The sequence below is a fragment of the Fundulus heteroclitus genome, chromosome 23, assembly GCF_011125445.2.
Source record: "Fundulus heteroclitus isolate FHET01 chromosome 23, MU-UCD_Fhet_4.1, whole genome shotgun sequence".
Taxonomy (NCBI): Eukaryota; Metazoa; Chordata; class Actinopteri; order Cyprinodontiformes; family Fundulidae; genus Fundulus; species Fundulus heteroclitus.
Window position 1 is genome coordinate 7,074,202 of NC_046383.1, and position 14,810 is coordinate 7,089,011.

The window sequence follows — 14,810 nt, forward strand, 5'->3', positions numbered from 1 at the left end:
TCTGATAATTAATTTCTTGTTTTAAATAGTCCTTGTTTACAAACGTCTTTATCTACAGGCCATTTTCGTTGCTTGTCGTTAATGCAGAGAAAAGTCGAAATTAATCGCAATTATGATTGAAATCTATCACAATTTAGATTATTGGCTAAATCGTACAGCCCTATTTTTAACCCGTTTACTCATACTAATGTCTGCAAAACTAAGTAAATGCTGGAGACAGGAAGGAGGCAGACTTTCACCGTCTCCACTAAACTGTCACTTAGCTCAGGCCTGGTGATTATTAGGTTTGCGTCCAGCCTAAACTTTGCGGCATCATTGTCAGCACAGGCTGTTTAGAAACAGCTCCTACTGAACAGTTTGTCACACGGCTGATAAAGATTCTCTGACACTGGAGGTTAAAAAGGACCAACATCTGGTTTGAGGAAGACTAACGAAACCCTGATTCGCTGCTAAAATATGCTGCTGTAGCGAAGCGGAGACTTCGCTGCCGTTTATTTTCCACACTGCAGGCGGATTTGTTTGCACTACCGTTGCTGCACATGCTCGCCGCCTCCATGGAGACAAACGGTCGACACAGGTGATGTGTTCCCGTGGCCCCGTGTTGCCTGGGTGTAGCCCTCTGTCACCTGGGTAAGGCGTACCCTTTACCTTTACTGAGACACATCATCTTTATTAGACGGAGACGATGAAGTTCCTTGTCTTTTTTATTAAACTCCTGATTCTCCTGTATTCTGATGCCAGCATTATCAGAAAAGGTGCGCCCCAGCACTCGGCTCAGGCTTAAAACTGATTGGACCGCTCGCTCTGCTTCTCCTGAATTTCCACTATTTAGATGAGTCACTTTGGGCATAAATCACCACCTGTGCATCTGATTGCACTTGTCCTGTCTCGCTGGCAGAGCTCCTAGGACGAGCTGTCAGGACAGCGGCATTGTGGGAGGAGGATCTTCTCATGGTGCTCCCTTTATTCAGCCGCTCCTCGTCTTGTCCTGCAGACCCTCTTCTCTCCACGTGCCTCCGTCTCCTCCTCCCTTGTGCCTAAAAGCCAGTCGGCCTCAGCTGAATGGCTGTTTCCGCGTTTGTAGGCCCGTTTCAAGGAGTGCTAGGTGGTTGCTCCTGGTTACAGCCCGTGTCTGGTTACCTCACCTTGCGGCGTCACTCTGATGCATTGTTAACCCTTCGCGCAGAGAAGAGGGTGGAGAGCTGCGGCGAGGCCTGCGCCAGATCCGTGTTTGCTTTGAGTTCCCAGTCGGGTCTGAGCGGGGAGTGAGTTGGAACTTGTTTTTGCACCTGCTCAGTGTTTCTGGGTCTAACGCCCGCCGAGCCTCTTGTGTAGACAGTCGAGGGTTTGCTTTTTTAAGGCTACTTCTGGTTAGGAAAATGGACTTTGATCTCAGGTGGCTGCCGTTTACTTAAAACCGTTTTTCAGCTTTCAATGATTAAGCGGCAAGGTAGGAGTCGGCTGTGCCCCGGTTTCTGTGGAATAATTATGATCGTTTTTTTTGCGTTGTTCTGGTAACGCTTCGGCGTTGTAACACGAAATCGTCCCACAAGATCTTGTAATATCAAAAAACGGCACAGTCGTTAAAAATGATAGAACGGCCGTCAGCTTGTGACTTCGTCTGGAGACGTTTATGCTAGGAACAACACACAGAAAGCATGATTATAGCAAGACCAGTGTGAGCAACGGTACTATAGCTGAGAACGGTTTGAAATCAATACCCGTTGGTCATTAACATCCTTTTTTACCCGTGGAATAGGGTCTCACTGCCACTAATGTCCACACCTGACCCACGTTTAGACGGTAAAAGGCACGGAGAGTGATGGAAGCTCACGATTGAGACCAGAGTGAGAAAAAGAAAAGTGGTGTTGCCATTGCAATATTTACCAATATCTCCATCACAGGATGCTTGATATTTTATCAGTATTTGAAGAGGAAGTTGTTCTTGATTTGCAATAAATACTGGATATTGTTTAAACATGTATACTACACTGATAAGAGCTTCTACACAGCTTTATTAAAAGAGGACATTTGTGTTAGAAGTTCAGCTAAAATCCCATCTCGTTCCCACAAATCTAGTAGTGCGTATTCATCGGCCACTTCATTAATTCAATTAAATTTAATTTATATAGCACCAATTCATCATGCATGTCATTTTAAGGCACTTTCAAAAGTCAAATAAAATCAGATTATACAGATTGGTTAAAATTTTCCTAAGGGAACCAGTAGATGGCATCAAGTCCTGACAAGCAGAATTCACTCCTGAATAAGCGTAGAGCCACAGTGGACAGTCGTCTACACTGTTGATGGCTTTGCAGCAATCCCTCATACTAAGCAAGCATGAAGCGACAGTGGAGAGGAAAACTCCCTATTAACAGGAAGGAAAACCTCCGGCAGAACCAGGCTCAGTATGAACGGTCATCTGCCTCGACCGACTGGTTAGAGAAGACAGAGCAGAGACACAACAAGAGAGACAAAAAGCACAGAAGCGCACATTGATCTAGTAATCTGTTCTACATTAGATGGTAATAGTGGATGATCTGTCTTCTCTGGATGATGTCACAGTTAACAGAACACCAGACCAGGTGTACCTTCTATGAAGAGAAAAGAGAGGGAACAGAAAGTTAAAAGCTGAAATGATGACAAGCAATGCAAATTGGAGAACAGTAGGAGAACTAAGCAGAGTGAGAGAAATAGACCCTGATGTCCTCCAGTAGCCTAAGCCTATAGCAGCATAACTACAGAGATAGTTCAGGGTAACATGAGCCACTCTAACTAGAAGCTTTGTTAAAAGGGAAAGTATTAAGCCTAGTCTTAAAAGAAATTCGGTACAACTGCGGGTCGGTTTTTATCGTTATCCTCAAAAAACCTTATTTATATCAGTTATTGGATTTGTCGTGATCAGGATGAATGCCAATTAATGACAGTATTATCAGTTTGCTATTTTCTACAGTGTTAGTTCGATGACTGCATTAAAAAAATCAATAAATAAAAAGATTTGATGCAGCTACTGTTTAGCATACTGATGAAAAATCTCTTCTCTTTACGTATTGAACGTCCTGATGAATCCCATTTAGACATGTCTGTTTTCTGAGAGCAGTAATTGTCAGTCAGAGCTATAAAGTCACCTAAAATAAGTCATAAATACTTTTTTTTTTTTTTTTTTTACATCGTTTGCGTAAGAATACCAAAAAATATTGTGCTAAGATTTTATGGTTATATATCATTTATCCCGTGGTGATTCTGTTCGATTGCTTGTTTGCACGAATGGCAACCCGCCAATCACATTGCAGCAGCTATTTTACTGCCTTTAGACGTGGAGACTCTGTCTTCCTGAGCTATCATCAGCTCTTTCAGAAACTGCTGATCTACTGGGATTTTCATGCACCATCATCACTGATTTACCGAGAACGGTCCAAAGTAAAAGGAAAATATTCAGCGAGCTTCATTTGTGCAGACAAAGGTGGCCTTTTGAGGCCAGACGAGAATGGGAGACAGTTTAGAGATGATAGAGATTAGATTAAAACCCTCAAGCAGATGGGCTACGGCAGCAGAAAGACTCACCCAAACGGGCCGATGACACTAGAAAGGTGTTGCCCGGGCAGAATGGTAAATTTCAGATCGTAGGATCAGGATTGAGCCCAAAGATCGATCCATCCTGGCTTCTATCAACGGTTCAGGTTTAATGTTGGCGGAAAGGTTTTATCAGGACTAGGGATGGAGCAATATGGGCTTAAATGTCTATTACCATATTCTGAGGTATTTACTGCCTTAATAAAAGTGATGATAAAGTGCTTAAAAATCGATTTGAGCAATTGATTAAATGGCTGTCACTGCACAGTCAGAAACACAAGGAACAATTTACTGATCAACTAACAGGCTATTATAGGAAAATAGTTATGTAGAGTGATTTTATTGCTAAACCGTGCAATAACTGCACTTAATCATTTCTTAGTGAGTGGAAAAACAGTTGAAAAATAGTCAAATTAACCACAACAATATGTTTAAAAAATATCATGTAGAGCTATTTGCTTATATGCTGAATTAAAACTATGCAATAATTGCCCATTCCTATTCAGGAGCCTTTTGATGACCAACGTATAAATTATAGCTGTGCAATTTTTGCCAAAAATCTAAATTGCCATTTATTTCAACCATAAATGAAGAAAGTTGACTTTTCTCTACATTAACCACAACCAACAAAAAATATTGTAAAATAAGAAACTGAACTTTCTTTTTAATTAATCAGCATATTATTATTCAAGAGAATAGCTTTTAATTGAAATGAACATCAATCCTTGTTGAACATAAAGTGTAACCAACAAACAAGTCTATGTACTAAACAATCTAACCGGTATTTAATGCTATGGGGGGGGGGGTCCCTGAACATTTCTGTTTAAAAAAAAATACAAAATTATCATATAAAATCTAAAACAAATAATAAAATTATTCCCTTCCATGTGGAGCAAACCCACTTTAAACATATTCCTGACACCTAAAGAACGCATCTTATCCTTTCATTGTTACATAGCCAAAAATTGCAGACCTCTGCGATTTGGAAATTGTCATCCAGGTCATGGTCATTCCAAAAAAAGTAAAAAAACAAAGCAACTGGACTTGTTTTTCGTAGTTGAAGACGTTGAATTTGCATGTTGTCTAAGCCATTACAAGGCCTTTGTTAGGCAGTAGTATAAAGCTTGGTACTCCACATTACTCCAGACTTTTTCAATTGAGAAAGCTTCCTGGAGAGGAAGCGAAATATCTTCAACTACGGAAAACAAGTCCAGTTGCTTTGTTTTTTTTACTTTTTTTGGAGTTTATTTAAATTGCGATCAATTGTCCATCTCTGGTCCAAATGGCCTCCAAACGGTTTGTGGAACATGTCCAATAGTCGGCTGTGTTCTCATGGTCTCCTCTGTCACCGGCTCTAAACCCAGCAGAACCTTTTGGATGCAGATCCTCCTGATAAGCTGCTGACAGACCTGCTGCGACTGTGCAGTGCCGTCACGTCAACGCGGACCAAAAACTCTCCGAGGGTTGTTCCTAACACTTTGCTGAATCTACGCCGCGATAGTTTAAGGAAGTCCGGACGCTAAAGCCGAATCTAGCCTGGTGTTGTCGAGGTGTACCTAATAAAGTGACCAGTGAGTGTATTTTTTATGCTGTGTCTCCAGCTGGTCTCGGGTCTGCAGACCCCACACATCCTGGACACAAACACATATTTTGCCTTTGCTTCGGCGTTGAGGAGAACTATGTACAAAAAAAAGAAAAACCAGCCGCCACAGACAGTTTCTTCCCCCCAGGTGTTTCTCCGATGAACCCAAACACCTCCCAGCCTGAGTAGTCAGCTGCACTGCTGTGAAACTAAATTTCATATTTACTCCTCTTTACATATAGAATAAATCCACACACGTACATGCTGCTGCTTGTGTATTTGTTAGGGCTGAACGATTTTGGAAAATGATCTAATTGCGATTTTTTTTTTTTTTTCTTAATATTGCGATTTAATGCAATTTATTTTTATTTATTTATTTTTTTCTCAGTTTAATTTATCATGTCTTTTTAAACATATACAAACAATAAATCAACTTGTTTCCTCGCTGTGCAGATTAGTTGCTAAAATATTTAATCTCTGTGCAGAAATTGTGTTCTGCCTACGATATATTTTAACCAAAATTGCAATTTTGACTTTTCTCTGCAATAACCACAAGCAACAAAAATGCCCTCTAAATAAAGATGTTTGTAAACAAGGACCACTTAAAACAAGAACTTTTAATGTTTCTATTAATCAGAATATTATTCAAGAGAACAGCTTTTAGTTGATTTGGACATCAATCCTTGTTGAACATAAAGTGCAACCAACAAGCAAGTCTATGTATTAAACTGATTGACCTGTACTTAATGCTATGTATGATTAGATTATCTCACTGCTGCAACTGTCTTCCATTCCATGTGGAGGCAAATCCTACTTCCAACATTTTACCAACACTTAATGGACGCGTCTAATTCCCTAATTGTTACATAGCCAAAAATTGCAAACTCTGCGATTTGGAAATTGCATTCTTTTTAAATCGCGATTATATTGAAAATGCGATTAATTGTTCAGCCCTAGTATTTATACCTCATGTCTGCACGCTGTGAGCCATGTTCCTTGTTAAATGCACGAGATCGTGGCCGATGACGCCGATGGGGATTGTGGCCACCTGAATACCCGGGCCTCCTGCTTTCTGTTTATCCACCCGTGCTCTCTGGTGCAGCCTGGGCACAAAGCTCGCTGCGCTCAGCAGGCTAATGAGAGCCGTCCTAATGAGAAGGTCCAGCTGGATTCATACATCATCCTGGAGCCGAGGAGCTGCTGCCGCTGGATTTACACACCTTTTGACAAATGGCTGTGCATGTGGAATACTTGGAGGCCTTCCCCTTTATTTTAAACCCCACTAAAGAGGCCGTGTTGAACTTAATTAATCTGTGTAATTAATTACCTGACATGAGACATTACAGGATGTGTAAAGCAGATCTGTGATAAACCATCTGTACCCGGGGTCATTAATCAGCTTAAGGATTCTTACTGCTGGGCCAAACAAAACTCTAATCTCTGGTAACGTTAAGGAAAAATAACCCTGTGTGGTCGCGTTTTATTTAAACCAGCCAGTAATCCTGCACCCATTCTGTGGGAGCTCGCCTCCTTCAGAACCCATTTCCTATTTTTTTTTTTTTTTTTTTGAGGTGACGTTGACACATATTTTTGTTTGTTTCTTCCACGGCAGAGTACAGTCGCTTCGAGTCAAAGATCCACGACCTGAGGGAGCAGATGATGAACAGCAGCATGAGCTCAGGATCAGGCTCCCTGCGCACCAGCGAGAAGCGCTCCCTCTATGTCAGGTACACACAAACACGCAGCTGCACTCACTACATCAAATTCAGAGATCTGCTGTTAAAATAACCACTCTTGCGTAACAATCCTCGGCTCGTCTGTGGGGGTGAAAGAAGAGCGCACGTGTTCTTAAAAGCAGGCACACATGGCACAGATCGTGTGATGAAACATTTTCTTTTTATTATTATTATTATTTTAAGCTAAGCTGTAAGTGAGATAACGTTTAATTTGGGGCATCGGGTTGATAGCAGTCGTCTCCTGGGAGCTGACGGACGCCCCGTGTTGTTGTTTTGACGCCTCGGATGACATTGGCGCCGCTTCCTTTAATGCAGATTGACAGAGGGGCTTGTCAAAGTGACTCGCGTTATGACACGTTGGGCCGGTTGCCAAACTGGATGGAGGTTCATTTAGAAATGAAAGCAGGTGGCAGCCCTCTGCTCGCGCAGCCACAGCACGGCATAAAGGCTGAACAGGGTTCAAGGTGAAACAACCATGTGACATAACGCTTCCTTGTATTTCGGCCGAAGCCCTAATGCACCTCTGGCCTCAGCTTAAAGGTCTTTTCTCACCACTATGCACCTTTTTTTTTGTGTGTGTGTATTTTCCAACCTGGGAATGTCATTTTTAGTAATTTTGGTTGTCAAAGGACACTAGTTGAGCGTTTTGTAGTCTTGTAGGGAAATACTTTAATTTAGGGCTGCACAGTATGACCTAAAATCCACGTTATGAATCAATCCACTTCATGCTAATGGTATATGTCCCAGTATACATTTAGGGTTGAAAATGTTCATAAAAAGCAAAGATAAACTGTCTTTTATGACCACAGTAGGGCTGGGCGATATGGATTAAATATTAAATCTCCGATTTTATCATACCAAATCCGATTAATCGATTTTTTTTTTTTCTCCTTTTTGTTTCATAAAAAGAAATTAAAGAAATTATTTTAAAACCTTGCTTTTATGTCAAGCATTTCGTCAGGGAGTTGATCTGAATTCAAAGTGCAACTAAAAACAAGCTGTGAAACATGCTTGCAAAACAAGATGGCAGCCGTGCCATTATAAACAATGAAAATATAACAAAACATTTGCTGCTAGTGGTATTACACATTAAGCTAAGAACAGGCTTCACTGCACTTGTGAACTTCAAACTAAGTTAAAAAAAAAAAGTAAATAAGTAAATGAAGTACCTCGTATTATGGTAAAAAAAGTTTCCACTTAACAATATTTTGACAATATATTTGCCTAAACATATATTCAGCATCACATGCTGTTCTCGTCATGGAAACCCAATGAGTGTATTGGCAAAATAAAATCCAGATTTTCCAAAAATGAAATCTTAAAGAATTGTAAATTCGAGTTAATCGATTAAATCGATTTATCGCCCAGCCCTAGACCACAGATCTATAAATAATGGCTTGAGGGTGATTATTGTCCAATAATATTTGTGATAATGAGACTGAATGTGGTGATGGTGAGCTAATTTACTAACCAGGAGCAGTTGACAGCACTGCTTTGTCCTTTCCTACTTGATGTTCGTTCAGATGGATTGTTTACCTCTGCAAGTGTGCTCGCAGCACATTATCTGTGTAAAGTGGTCTAATGGTGCATCTCTGAGCTAAAACCACAATTGATGCTGGAAGCGAATGGGCTCCACTTTGCTATCAGATGTGACAGATGCTGATTGGTTCATGGATTTTCACACATTGTTCTAATGTCTTCGCAGAACGTCTTGCCATATTTCTAACAAAACAAACAAGCAACAAAATAAAGAAAAACGAGCTAATGAAAACATCTACAACCCCTCCATACTTCTCACAACGCTAGCAAAGTAGGCTTTTTTCTACGTTATAGTTGGGATAAACATCTATCCCGCTTGGGTCGTGGTAAAGAAATGTCTGTAAGAAAACCTTCACAAGCCACATTTCTGGGTAGTGATGATGATCACTGCTGCTTTCCTTTTACCTCGCTAGTCGAAGAGTTATTGTGTTTTGGTTTCCCGCTTCTCTGACAGTAAGAAAAACACTTTTAAATGTACAAAATACAGCCAACCTGAGTCGCAGAATGCATTTTAAAGTCACGTTTTATTGAAAAAATCTTCCGTCTTGCTTTAACCGTTCATGTTCGGTCGAACAGTTCAGAACGACTTAAACCACAGTAGGAGGTAAATGTTAAATTCTTGTTTAGCCACTTCTATTACAACAATAACCATAACACCAGTCTACGCTGTATTTTGTGCAAATAAACAGCACTAAAACACCCGGTCTTAACACTGAAAAGTAGTACGTGTACGACTAAATGTAGCATAAATCACAGAGAACTACTAAAAACAGTCAAAGTATAAAGTTTTACTCAATGTTGAGGCTTTCAGCAGCCATCTTGAATGCAGAGGTCAGGTATGGTCCTGTTTCCGACTTGTAATTCCGACTTTAGGACGCGTCCCATTTGAAATATTCCGACTTGGGAGTAGGAAATGAAAGCACCAGAAGTCCATGGTTCCTCTGCAGTTCGGATAGATCTGGACAGAATATGGAATATAAATTCATTATTTTCCAGGCCTTATATTTAAAGCTGGCCCACTGTAGATACATCTCCGCGTCCTCACCAAGACTAAGAAAGTAGAGCACATAACCCCGGTTCTAAAGTCCTTACACTGGCTCCCTGTATCTCAGAGAATAGACTTTAAAATACTTCTGTTAGTCTATAAATCCCTGAATGGCTTAGCACCTAAATACATCACAGACTTGTTATCAGTGTATCAACCATCCAGACCACTCAGGTCTTCTGGCTCCAGCCTGCTCTGCATACCCAGAACCAGAACCAAACACGGAGAAGCAGCATTTAGTTTTTATGCTCCACTTATCTGGAACAAACTTCCAGAAAATTGTAAAGGTGCGGAAAGCCTGAGTTCCTTTTAAATCAAGATTAAAAACACATTTGTTTAGGATTGCCTTCAACTGTTCTAGTTAACTGAATCACCACTTCTTTGTTCTAATTTCTATCTACATTTTATTCCTACTTGCTTTTATTCTGTTTTAATTTGCTATATTTTAATCATGTAAAGCACTTTGCATTGTCTCTGTACTGAATTGTGCTATATAAATAAATTTGCCGTGCCTTGCCTATAAATTCATAGTGAACTTTAGTTTCTTATGGTTCAAAATGAATGTTAAAACCTAATGATTTTACACGAGGAGTAGAACTTCAGAGATGTATAGGAGTTATCTTACTGCAGTCCTGCTAAAGTCAGGAGTGCGGGCCGGTCTGACTCACGCCTCTATCATATAGACCGTCTCCTGTGAGGCGAGTAGAGGCCGTCCTGCTCCTGTGGAGGTGACTAAGCCCACAGTTATGTTAGAGAAGCTGTCTAGTTTGCTGACTGAAGCAGGAGTTGCCTTATCCTCCCTGCCCAGCTTCAGGAATGCCTTCAGCCTGTAAGGTGCACTTTAAGGAGGTCGCGTAATTCCCTGCTCTCTCTAACAGGAACGCCTGCAACATTTCTAACACTGGCAAGGCTTGACAAGCTTCGCTCACAGCAGGATCGTTTCACCATTGTTTAGTCTTCCCTGATGTAGCTTCGGTTGGCAGGATTATTTCTGATAAAATCAGGAAAGGGATGCACAGGACGGTTGGGTTACAGACTCCGTCATACGACCTGTAAATGTTAGCTTGTAGGTCAAGGAAAGCCTAAACCTGTAAAGCAGGTATTAAACCCTTCAGAGACGGCTGTTGGTTTCTTGTCCAACAACATTACACGGCACTGTCAGGCAAAGAACATTTCCTGTTTCTGTCCGTCAGAGAGGAGATGTCAAATAGGAAATTATAATATATTTTATTGTGTTAAAGTTAATTATTGTATTATCTCTAGACTTTTAATCAGTGTCTCTCAAGAGTTTTTAAATCACACATATACCCTGTGTAAACTAGGGCTGGACGATATAGAAAAAAACAGCATATGGATAAAATAGAAATTATATTGCTCTATATCGATAATTATCAACAAATACAAAACATATATTTTAAGTGCAGCCCTGATTATTTTATGCTGTTTCTTAATGACCTATGATTAGATACAGAACACATTAACACTGAATTAAAACTCAACCCTTTATTCAACCAACTTTTTACCAAAACTGCAAGTTCTTAAAGTGCTTTTGAACTCTTTGAAGGGGGCGGAGCTTGGTGACGGAGTGTTCCTGGGTCTGCGTTGTGATTGGCTGGGAGGATGTAATGATGTAATATTAACCTACATGGCTAAAATGCATAAGGAAAGAAAACTGTTATTCTATTAAACTTTTATTTACCCTTTTTTTTCTCCTATCATCGATATACATCTATCGATCGATTATATATCGTTATTGAATTATCATCCAGCATTCCTGTAAACACAAGTTTACTGTATTTTAATATTCACTTATCTGCCCTCACACATATGGACATTACATAGGTAATATATGTGAGGTCAGACACTGATGTTGGAGGAAGTTTGACTTTAATTCATCCCAAAGTTTCACGATCAGGTGGCGGGCAGGACTCTGCCAGCCAGTCAAGTTCTTCCACATCAAACTCGCCCATTTATCTCTTTATAGACCTGACTTTGTCCACTGGCTTGGCTGCAGCTGCTCAGCTATGGAAACCCACCTCTACACGGTTCTTGAGCAAATCTGAAGGCCACATGAAGTTTGGAGGTCTGTGGCGTTTGCAGAAAGCTGTAAACTCTGGGTCTCGGCGTCGGTCAGTAACGGTAAACTGCGGTGTATCTAGTAAGAAGGAAAATTCACAACTGACCTTGTTGCACACTTGGCCCCTTATTATGGTGCCACGCTGAAATTCTCTGAGCTCCTAAGAGGACCCAGTCCTTCATAAATGTTTGTAGGAGCAGCCTGGATGCCTTGGTGCTGGATTTTAAACCTTTGTGGCCCTGGATGTGACAGGAACGACTGAACTCAATGACTTAGACGGACGAACAGATACTTTCGCTCATACTGCACATTTATATGGCTGGTTTGCATATTTATGATGGCCACTATAAAAAAAAGAAATTTATTTGCACTTTGGTGATTTGTATCCTTTTAATTCTTAAACAATACTTGTGGTAAGCTCATATTGTTTTACTGTAGAGCAGAGGTGTCCAAAGTGTGCTTTGGGGGCCATTCACGTCCTCAGGACTCATTTTCTGTGGCCCCCCCGACTGCAATTCATGAATGATAGAAATTCGGCCGGCCAGCGATGTGGTTGGTGCAGAAGGAGACTTTATTTTTAAATATGGCAAAATTATTACTACGGGCAAATTAAAATCTTCTTCCAACACAAAGGATTCGTCTTTTAGTAACCTTCCCCCATTTACATTCTCTTTAATTTAATAGTAGCCACATCCATCCAGTGACTTTTAATCTGGAATCTGTTTTCAATTAACTTATTAAGCTTTGTTTACAGAGCAAGACTGACCTGTCAATAAACATAATTCATTCTTTTTCAATGGAGTCCAAACAAATCCGTAATCGCATTCCTTTCCTTTTTAATGTGGCAAACATGCACAACTTTTTTTAAGTTTAATCAAAATACTCCAAGCTTAATTTAAATCAAGTAAAAAGAGTTTAAAACATTATTTTGTTTCTTGTATAACCTTTTTGGCCTACAAACACTGCAAAAACAGAACTAAAATAAGTAGAAATTTTCTTGAAATTGGTGTATTAGCTCTTTGTTTGAGTAGGTAAATAAGATAATCTGCCAATGGAATAAGATTTTTGCACTTAAAATAGGAAGAACTCATCTCCATCAACTTATTTCAAGTGCAGTATATCTAATTATCTTATTTTAGAGTTAAAATTACTCTTTCCATCGGAAAGATAATATTTACCTGCTGAAATCAAGGACAAATACACTAATTTCAAGAAAATGTTACTTATTTTTTGTTCTGTTTTTGCAGTGAGTACGTTTGATGTGATGATTTCTGGTCCTCTCTCTCCTGTTTTTAGCTCTGAAGTTGTTTTTTTGTTCAATTTATTGGCAGTGATTCTTGATAAAAGAGTACCGACTAACTCAAATCTGTGTTTTTTTTGTAGAGCTCTTTTTGACTATGATCGAACACGAGACAGCTGCCTGCCCAGCCAAGGCCTGAGTTTCTCTTATGGGGATATCCTTCATGTCATAAATGCTTCTGATGATGAGTGGTGGCAGGCGAGGCTCGTCACTCCGCACGGAGAGAGCGAGCAGATCGGGGTCATTCCCAGCAAGAAAAGGTATATTCCTCCTTCATGTCCTCGACGTGTCTTTTCCTTCAAAGTCCCAGAGAAAGCTTGAGTAACAACGTCCGAGTAACAACAACCGAATGACTTTTGTCTTTTATTTCCAGAGTGGAAAAGAAGGAGCGGGCCAGATTAAAAACGGTCAAGTTCCACGCCAGGACAGGCATGATTGAGTCCAACAGGGTAAGTGGGGAGGGCCAGCAGCCCCGGTGCCCCAGCGGCTGTCCACAGAGCTGCTGTCCACAGAGCTGCTGTCCACAGAGCTGCTGTCCACAGAGCTGCTGTCCACAGAGCTGCTGTCCACAGAGCTGCTGTCCACAGAGCTGCCGCAGGGCTCCCAGGGAGATGTCCTGCTTCCTCCCGCCTGCGGGAACGGGACCGGCGCCTGTTTACCCGAAGCAAAGAGTGCTCAATTTACCCCGTGGATTGCAGAGGAGCTCCCTGGAGATGATCTCTTTGTAACCTCCACAGCTTGTGCACCCGGCTGGACAAGGAAATGTGCCACCTGACCAAATATTTACAGGCAAATTTTGGTAAATTTAGAATATCATCAAAAAGCTAATTGATTTCAGTGATTCAGTAAAAAAAAAAATTATTCTCGCATGGCTTGATTACACACAGCGATGCATTTCAAGTGTTTTATTTATGTTCATTTTGATGATTAAGGCTGTCGGCTCATTAAAAGGAGAGCATTTTAAGAACATTTTACTTATTTTTAGATCCATTTTTGCAGTGAGATTAATTGAAACATTAATCTTTAAGACAACATAGAACACGTTTGTATGTTGTTTCAGTCTGCATTCACGCAGCGGAGTGTTGCATGGTGCTGCTCGAAGGAAACAGACCAAGACAGAACCCTGTCATCGGGCTGTCCGTGAAGCTAACAGCTAGCGCTAGCTTACAGTTCTGTTTTCTGGGTGGTTTAAAACTTCACTGATGCATGTCAGCTTTATGTTACTCTGAAACATCTGTGTTATACTGTTAGCTTAGCACGTAGCTACACTCGCGGTCTAATTTCAACGTAATTTTGACAACTTTCAGCGTAACGAGCCGTTACACTGAAATACACCGACAAGAACTTTCCTGTTGGAGTTGCTGGCTTGTTACGCTAATTTACCCCATTCAACCTCTCACATGGCAAAAAGGGAACTAAAAGTATATTAGTGTATTTGTCCTTGATTTAACCAATGAAATAAGATTTTTGGACCTAAAATAGGAACAACTCATCTCCATTATCTTATTTCAAGTGTAGTATATCTAATTATCTTATTTTACAGATCGAAACACTCATTCCATTGGAAAATAATCCTATTTACCAGCTAAAATCAAGTAGAAATACACTAATTTCAAGAAGATTTTTACTTATTTTTAGTTCCGTTTTTGCAGTGCGGGTATGTTCCATATTATTCAGCCTGTTGTGAATGCAGCTGTGTAATTGAATATGTTGCCTTAACGATTAAATGTTTTAGTCTTGGATTGTATGAAATACATTTCTAAATAAAAGGGACTTAGTCTGGTACGCCTTATACTCTGAAAAATACGCTAGTCTTTTTTGTCTCTGAAACTGTTGCATTAAAATAATTCCCTGAATTTGATTCTCATGCTCAATTAAGCAACTCGTTCTCTTTGTGAGCCTCTAACTGTCTTTTCTGTTCAATTGGTTTTATACAGTGTGGATTCAGGGAATGTAAT

The 14,810-nt window shown here is 40.3% G+C and overlaps 1 protein-coding gene across 5 annotated transcripts in view; it reads left to right on the forward strand.

Annotated features, from left to right (window-relative positions):
• dlg3 (discs, large homolog 3 (Drosophila)) overlaps positions 1 to 14,810 on the forward strand; it is a 163,183-nt gene that overhangs the window by 137,442 nt on the left and 10,931 nt on the right. For all 5 annotated transcript variants that reach the window (XM_036127251.1, XM_036127252.1, XM_036127249.1 and 2 more), the window contains 3 exons: positions 6,768 to 6,882; positions 12,936 to 13,112; positions 13,226 to 13,301. In XM_036127251.1, the coding sequence (XP_035983144.1) occupies positions 6,768 to 6,882; positions 12,936 to 13,112; positions 13,226 to 13,301 (368 nt within the window). The remainder of the gene's footprint in view (positions 1 to 6,767; positions 6,883 to 12,935; positions 13,113 to 13,225; positions 13,302 to 14,810) is intronic.